We start from the raw sequence: 8,876 nt of genomic DNA, 5'->3' as shown, positions 1-8,876 counted from the left end.
AAGTGCTTATAAAAAACAGTGTTAGTGTATCATTCAGAACAATCAAATACTACGTGCACAAAAAAGCAGTTTAGAGCAACATAAATTTTAAAAAAGTGACAATTTCATCACACAATTACTGTACACTGCTGTTCTTAGGGTTGAATACTTTCCTCTCTCACGCTCTCTCTTCCTCTCTGTTTTAATCTTTCTTTTTTTTTTTTCTTTTTACTTTTTTTCTCTTTTTTTCCCCCCTTTTTCTTTTTTGGATTTGGTCCACTGGAGATAAATTGCCCTCAATGATATATATATTTAAAAAAAATATCAGCAGCAAGACTCTCTCGAAATAGATTCTGTTTGATGTAGCTAGTCTGTCTTTTCTGTTTTGCCCTCTTTCACAGCAGCCTCTGAAGTTTTCCGCAGGGGGGCTTTCTCCGAGTTGGCGTGTCCTTGGCCGGATTCCGCCGCTCCTCCGTTTTTGTGCGATGTGTGCTTTTCCAAGTAGTTCAGCATTTCACTGAGAACAGTTTGGAAAGTGCTTAGGGCAGCACATATTGCAGGAGTTCCAAAACCATGAGTGATCAAACTACAAATGGGAAGGAGAGAGAAAAAAAAAAAAAAAGAAGGGAAAGAAATACACACACAGACATAAATATCAGTGCGCTCACAAACACTGAGGAGTTTACAGTTACACTCATTTTGCTATAGTGAAATTCAAGATTTGCTCCCTAAACTATTTATTACCTGTGGGAGAAACAGAAAGGAAAGGAATAGACCCAAAGAGCAGACTGAATACAGCTTCAAGGGTTGTTTTTGGTGGAGCCTCAGTTCTGAAACACCATGGGACAGACCCTCAGCAAGTGCAGACTGACACAGGGCTGCTGACTTCAGAGAAGCCAAGACAGAATCCACACCCTCAGCTCTCCAGCATTGCTAATTTTCCAGTGTCATAAAGTCTGGCTCCCCCTTCTCAGGTAAATAAAAGGAATTCTGTGTGGTTAGTTCACAATTCTAGATCATACTTGGTTGACTTGATGATCTTGGATGTCTTTTCCAACCTTAATGACTGTGATTTTATAGCTCTTGAACATGACCTGGTTATTCTACATGAAGGTATGACTGCATTCATACTAGGAAATTCAGCAAAGCCCAGGATACCATCTCCAACCCTCATTGCAATTGTCATGGTTTGGCCATACCCATGCTGCTAAACTCCTGGACCATCCAACAGGGGGAGATCTGAAGTGCCTGTTGGGAATTGACCCTGACCAATACCCTTGGCCAGTACCCAAGCTCAAGAGATGAGCAGAAAATATTTCACATAGGGCTGGTTTAATAGGCTGAATTAATGGACAATCCTAACCAATTATTGGCAAAAATAACCCAGTTCCAACAATGTTGCCCTGGTAGTGTTGAATTTACCGGTGTAGATTTGCTCTGTTGCACCTTTCATCTAAATAAGGGGGATTTTTCAACATTGACTTTTTCTTGTCATTGTTCCTGGCTGCCACCTGCAGATCCAGAAGTGTGTAAGTTTCCCACAGGTACCATCTTTTGGATACCATCTCTGTGAGGATCACGGAATCCCAGAATGGTTTGGGTTGGAAGGAATCTTAAAGATCTTCTCATTCCATCCCCCTGCCATGGGCAGGGACACCTTCCACTATCCCAGGTTGCTCCCAGCCCTATCCAGCCTGGCTTTGGACACTTCCAGGTATCCAGTGCATCCACAGCTTCTCTGGGCACCCTATGCCAGGGCCTCCCCACCCTCACAGGGAAGAATTTCTTCCCAATATCTCATCTAACTCTGCCCTCCATCAGTGGGAAGCCATTCCCCCTTGTCCTGTCCCTCCATGCCCTTGTCCCAAGTCCATCTCCAGCTATCGTGGAGCCCCTTTAGGCACAGGAAGGGACTCTAAGGTCTTCCCATGGCCTTTTCTTCTCCAGGTTGAACAATCCCAATCCTCTCAGCCTTTCCTTGTAGCAGAACTGCTCCAGCCCTCTAACAATCTTCATGGACTCCTCTGGACTTGCTCCAACAGCTCCATGGCTTTCCTGTCCTGGGGATCCCAGAGCTGGACACAGGACTGCAGGATGTCCCAACCACCATAGGATATGGGACATGGCACTGGAGACCAGCTTTTAGGCAACTGACTTCAGTGCCATTTGCCTTAATATTATGTGTACAGTATAAGATGATCATGTAAGGGCTAAAGAAACTAAGGTTATTATGGGCAACAAAGCTGTTCTCTTTGTTACAATGATTCATTTTGATAAGTGGCATGTTAAAACAAAAACCCCTGCCCAAATCCTCCAGATTTTTAGTTTTCCTTTAGAAATGTAAATTAAAAATTATTTCAAAGGTTGAAATGTCATTGAAGTTTTCAAAAGTTATTTCAGATATTTTAAACATGCTCAGGGAAGAAAGAAGACAAGAGGAACAGGATCTAATTTTTTATGTTTGTTGGCCTTTTTTTAGAAATCAATACTTTGTATAAGTTAGGGTGAGGGGGAAAGAAAACCACATTACAGTGATTCTGATAAGGAAAAATAACTGTTTCCCAGCCCCTGCTGGTTCAGAATTTGCCCCTACAGTTACTCTCTGGGTGTTTTGGGCACCACATCAGTAAATCCTGATCTGATGCAGAGACCCATGTGAGGGTCAGAAATAGGAACATTTCCCTTCAGTGACCTGTCTCCTCTGCACTTTGGCTTCTCAGTCTTTCCAGGTCTTTTAGGAAAAAGTGAAAATGTAGGGACTGAGGGGAAAGAGGTTTTACAGGACATGGACAATTGATAGGATGTTTTAAGTATCAAAAAAACCCACACAGGAAAGGCTTCAGGATATTTTTTTGGGTCACCTTTCTGTCTGCTAGACATGGGAAACCTATTCAATAGAAAAGCTGCTATCTTAGGGAAGACACCAAAAATAAGTGAATTCTAACCAAAATGAGTGCTCAGTATGGAAATATGTCTCCATTTCAGATTGGGAGTGGCATAGCCTTTTATAAAAGGTCTCCAAAAGGCTATTAACAAATAACTCGCATTTAGAATGTTTATCCATCAGTCTCCAGGCACTTTTCAAAGCAGGAATTTATATTTATCCCCAGTTAGTAATGTGAGGAAAATGATAATTAAATATTTACAAGCAGTATTTTGCAGACATCAATTAATAATACCACATAAAGTTTGGAATCTTGAAGTTTGGACTGGTAGAAATATCTGGATCTTTATAATTTAGCATTAAAAAGAGGTAAACATACCTCAGTTTAGTTTTATTTTCTTTTTAGGAATACCTGGCATACCAGAAATATAAAAATCATCATCATCATTGTAATTCATGTTTTTAATAGTTGTAAAAACTAAACCAGAAGTAGCATATGTATAAGTATTTTAAACCTTTTCATGTCACTTTAGGAGTCAGGCGATTTAATGATTTTGTGTTGCATTTTACCATAATTTCTGGTCTTCAGAAGTTCAGAGAAATGAAAATGTGATGGAGTTTACAATAAAAATAAGCAAGAAAAAGGAAATTAAGGGTATCATTGCTGGTTATATTATTGCATGATTTTTACGCTGCTTCTGTGATCTTCCAAGTCCTGATTTGGGGAACTGACTATACTGCGACACATAAAAATACTAATGGACTTGTAAAGAAACTAGTTTATATATTTTAGAAGCTGGCAATATCTGCATTCATGCATTCATTTCCAGTAGCTTCAAACCATATAATGATAGAATCATTTAGATTGGAAAGTACCACCAAAATCCTCAAGTCCAACCACTAACTGTGCACTGCCAAGCACACCACTAAACCATGTCCCCAAAAGCCACATCCACACATTTTTTTAACACTTTCAGGGATGGTGAACCCACCACTTCCCTGGACAGCCTGTTCCGATACCTGACCACCCTTTCAGTTAAGTTTTTCCTAATATCCAGTCTTCTGGTTTAAAAACTAATGCTCATAGGAAATAATTTTTTGGAGTGAGTAAGGGATCTACCTCTTTTACAGTTTAGCCTCTCAGTCACCAGTAATCATTAAATATGGCAGCTCTCACCAACACAGCCTTGTGTTTCTTATTAAAAAGCCAACCCTTTCTAGTGAAATGATGCTGCAGAGTCTCATGGTAACTCTACTTTCTGTTCCTGATGAATAAATTCTTCTCCACAGACGGGGATATGCAGAGCCTATTAATTTTCCCATGAAGCTTATTAAGAGAAACCATTTTATAGAAAATTTCTAACCAGCCCTCCTTGCCAAGCTCCTGTGAGGGTGTATTTTATTAGGCTCACTTTAGGTAATGAGCATAAAAAGGCCGAGAGATATTATCTTCTACTTTATCTTACATTTCTATCAGTAATTCCCCTTGCTCTAATTTTGGTGGTCTTTACTTCTCTGCAAGTTAAAGTCTCTGAAAAATCCAAGAAAGCTGGATAATTTCCCTTTGCTGATGAAAGTAAGTTTCAAGTTTGGGACAAAATCTGATTTTACATTTAAATCAGACATGACAGACGGAAGATTAATGGCAAAGCATTAAAATGTGTTTCCTGAAAGTCAGATTTAGCTGCCTGATTTTCCAGGCTAATTGTGCTCACACTGAAATTGGTTAATTTTTGGTATGCTCCGCACCTATGAAAGGAGTTGCTTTCATTATCATACTTTCATTTGGGTTTATAAGCCTAAAATTAAACATGGTGGTCTCATAATGGAGTCTTCTGGATATTCTCAGCTTTGTAGTGCATCCCACCACAGCTCCTATAAACCAACTTTATTAGGCTGAAATCTCGGATTCTGGTGTTGGAGAGCTGCAGAAAGAAGGCAATGAACATCAGGCCAACATATTACAAACCCTGGTGCTTAAGGACATCCAGACCTGCCTGTAATTCTGCCCAGCGCTATGATGCAATTATGTCTGCTCATGTTTTAATGATAGCCTTACTTAAAAGTGAAAAGATCCAAGTGTGCCTGAAGGCTTGGAGTCTCGTTTGGCAACCACCTCAAGGACTCCTTCATACCCCAGGCTGGTGAGGCTCTGACATGAAGCAAAAGAAACAGCTTCCCTCTCAGTGGGGGGGGGAAGAGGCCATCTGCACTGAATGTTTACACCCTCATTTAAAATAAATAAGCCATTTAAAAAAATAATAATGAAGACAAAGCAAGCTTGAACTTATTGGTCAGATTTTCTCAGAACTTTGAATCTGAAAACTCCCTGATTATCCAAATTCGACAGCACATGGCTGATGACAGATGGTAAGATCTGATATGACATTTAATGGCTGTAAAGGAAATGGTAAAATATTTGTATCTCTTCACTGACACAAGTAACATCTGAATATAGAGATGACAATATTGACTTTGAGGTGCTTCTTTTGATTTCAAGGTCTGTCCTGTGAAGGTTGCCTAGAAAATTAAATGGTGGTAACTTTACTTCAGGAGCTCAGAAGATCTAACCATGACACAAGTTAGACTGATAGTCGAGATAAACATCGGAATGTGGGCAGTGGATATTACAGGGATAAGTAGTCTATAGGATCAGAGTAGCAAACAGCACAGAAGTTGCCTTCAAAGTAGGCCCTCTTGTTTTCCTTCTGTTCATAGTGTATTAAGGACATGTCCTCCTAAGCAGATGGACCTCCTTTTACCATGTGTAAAAGCCATGGAGAAAGTAGGAGGAGAGTGTTAGAGCTGATGCCCCAAATTTCCAAGATAATCTATTTCGGATCTGTATATTTTAGACTTTGGTACTCATTTTCCACACTAAGAAGAATTGCCCAGGCAACAGACCTGAAACATCCAAAAACTGTGGAGTGTTTCTGAGCTATAGACCAAAGATTAAATCATTTTGTGATTCATCTTTATTTTATAGGAAGGCAAAGAAATGGATGAGGTTCATTCAATTTACTACCATCCATAAACTTTTTCCAGTGAGGAAATGTAGCTGAGAAGCCCTATTGCCCCCCTCAAATGAGATAGACCAAGAATTAACATTTATAAATATGCTCATGACAAGGTGCAATAAATTTTGTAGCCTTTTAATTTGTAAATGAGGGGAGGACATTCCTTCTCCCTTTGGGAAACACGAGAGTGCCTTAAATGCTTTAAGAAATCTTAAGTGCTGTGTTAAAAATCTAAGCACCCTGCAAGATTTTTTCCTTTTTTTGATGAAAGTATTTTTTTTCCATGATTATGGAACTTAGTTGTTAATGAAGCAGATAAAGAAAACAGATGAAAATCTGTTTTCTTGACTCCATAAATTGTGACTTTAAGGGAATATGGTATCCTACAACCCATGATAAAAACCTTTAAAAATATTCGAAATTAGAAAGGATTTTGTTCATCAGCAGAGCAGGACAAGGTGATTGAGACCTTACGATGGAAAAATCAAAGAAGGAATGCCTTGGAAAGGAAGTGAAGGAAAGATCCCAGAGGAAGGCACTGTGACACTTACGGTAAATAAAGAGACAAAGAAAAAAATGAACATAAAATTCAAAGAAAAAAATAAAAATAAAATTAAAAAAAAAAAAAAAAAAAAGAATGAAACAATTTGTTGCTCCCTAGTGTCTCAGCGCTAGGCATCAGTGTTGTCCCTCTCAGTTAGCTAAATCCAAAGACCGAGAGAGCTCCTAGAAATCAGGGAACTCTAGAGGGCACCAGAGGTATTTCACCATAAACCTTATTGTGCACCAGGCTTCTTCCAGTCCCTGCATCCAAACAGGAGGCTGCTGCTGTGAACTGAGATGACTGGAATTATGCCAGAAGCTGCTCTACATCCTGATAAGCAAAGAAGTGTAAAAAAAAAAAGAGAACAATATATAAAAGGGGGTGAGCACATCTTTGAAGGCAACCCACAAGTAACTCTTTGGGCTTGGCTTCTTGTTACAATTTAAAGAACACGCCGAGCTTCAAAACCCATTTCATTGCTCCCTTTTCCCTTCGGAAAGAAGGATGTTACTTTCTCACTGCTCCCAAAGTCTGAGGCTCTGGTTTCTTGTCTGTCACTTTTCGTGTCACCTCGTCAGCATGATGCCAGGCACTGGCAGGAGCTTGACAGCTCCAGGCTCAGCAAGGAGCTAAGCGACAAAACTCTTGTCTCAAGCAGTTTCACAGGAAGGGTGTTTCATATCAGCTGGATGGCTCGACAGAACACAGAATAATCCATGAGGATGCTGATTGCTTTCATTACCTAACTTTACTATTCTGAACCTATTATTTTTTGTGTGTCTGTTTTTATGAGGTTTCTGCAGTGAAAGAAGTGTCACTTACAAGAAAGTACTTTTCCCTTTGCCGTTTTGCTGTCTTTATCTTTTATATCTAAAACAGAAGATCTGGGTGTGATTTTGCATCTTGATGAAACGTAGCCTTGAAGTTAAAGGATCAAATAGAACTGCAGGAATCTGTGGATATCCTCCTTTCCCTATATGATGGGTGGCATTAGTAGGATATCTGAAATTTCCAAACACCACAGATTCTTAGAGACACAAGTGTCCCAAAAGCAAATGTAGAAGATGTGTCTATACCCAATTTTACAAGTGAAGAAACTGAAGCTAGGAGGGTGGTTGATGAGGTCAGGGAATCTGTATGGATAAGCGAAGACACAGACACAGATCTTGTGAATATAATCACAGAAAGCCTTCACTTTGGAAGGTTTTTGTGTTATGTTTTTAGTTTTCCAGAACAGAATGTGGGTCATTTTTGGGGGTGTTCTGGTAACTTCTAGTTTACATGAGGTTTTGGGGAACCAAAAAAAGAATTCTGCTAAAAATTTAAAAATTCAACAAAGCTGTTCTGATGCAAGGGCAGGTTAAGAAGACAGAGACATGAAGACACATCAATGTGACTTTCAGGTTCCTGGCTGAATCTCAGATATGACAGTGGAATGAAAGAGAGAAGGCAGCATATGCTCTCTTCTCTCAACAGAAGAGAAATATTATCTAAAATAATTTTTTTTTAAAGTACTGTCTTATTAATTTGGATATTTGATCCAGTTGGAGGGATACCCTAAATGCTGATCTGAGTGGCAGAAATGTGTGAAACATGATGTCCCTTTACACCTAAAATGACCCTAGATCTCCACATTCACCAGACAGGTGAATCACTGTAAGGTTCTTAAACTGAAGCTGAGGATAGCTTTGGTCACCTTTAGCTGCATTAGCAAAGTAAGAATACACAGATTCCTGGGGTTCTGAGTGAAATGGCACAGCCTGGCCCCATCTCCATCAGTCAATCAGTCCATCAGTCTCCATCAGCATTTTTACCTGAAAGTAATACCTAAGTTTCTGACTGAGATAAGGTTGGCCAGTGCCTGGGAATTGTTTGGGGCAGAAAGAGGTGGTCTTGGACAAATTCATTCAAGGAACCACAGAAGCAGCCAAACATTACAGACAACTGTGGTCCAGTGGCCAGGTCCAAAGTCACACAATTTATGAGATTAATTTTTGTGTATCTTTTGGGGTGTCTTAATTTCTGCGTCTCTTCAATCCATCTCTGAAACACGACAGAAACACATCCCTTCTTCACAGCAGGGATCTCTACAACTGAGAATAATTGGTTCATCTGGTCTGGTTCTCTGCTCTGGAGAGGGCTGGATGCCATAAATGTGTGTGTAGTGCAAAAATACTACAGAGGTGAGTGATATGGAATTATGGATATTTCCCATATTGACATGCCTCAGATGTACCTGCACAGCCCTAACAGGAAAAGGGTGGGGTTTGATGGTTGTGTTGGTTAACATTGTTCCAGAACCAGCAGAAGAATCTGTTGGCTGCAATGTCACCATTAAGCTCTGCTGCTTTAGAAGCTTCAGAATCATGTTTTTGGGGGTCATCCAAGGCTTCACCATCTCCCATCACAACTACCTGTGACATAAAATCTCTGATGTGTGTCTCAGAGCTCT

The 8,876-nt window shown here is 39.8% G+C and overlaps 1 protein-coding gene across 1 annotated transcript in view; it reads right to left on the bottom strand.

Annotated features, from left to right (window-relative positions):
• Window positions 1-345: 345 nt before the first annotated feature.
• TFAP2D (transcription factor AP-2 delta) overlaps window positions 346-8,876 on the bottom strand; it is a 45,128-nt gene continuing 36,597 nt past the window's right edge. The window contains exon 8 of the mRNA XM_069008653.1: window positions 346-565. Within this exon, the coding sequence (XP_068864754.1) occupies window positions 346-565 (220 nt within the window). The remainder of the gene's footprint in view (window positions 566-8,876) is intronic.

This window comes from Aphelocoma coerulescens, chromosome 3, assembly GCF_041296385.1.
Source record: "Aphelocoma coerulescens isolate FSJ_1873_10779 chromosome 3, UR_Acoe_1.0, whole genome shotgun sequence".
In the NCBI taxonomy this organism is placed as follows: domain Eukaryota; kingdom Metazoa; phylum Chordata; class Aves; order Passeriformes; family Corvidae; genus Aphelocoma; species Aphelocoma coerulescens.
The sequence above is the reverse complement of the archived record's forward strand: the minus strand, read 5'-3'. Positions and strand labels throughout refer to the sequence as shown.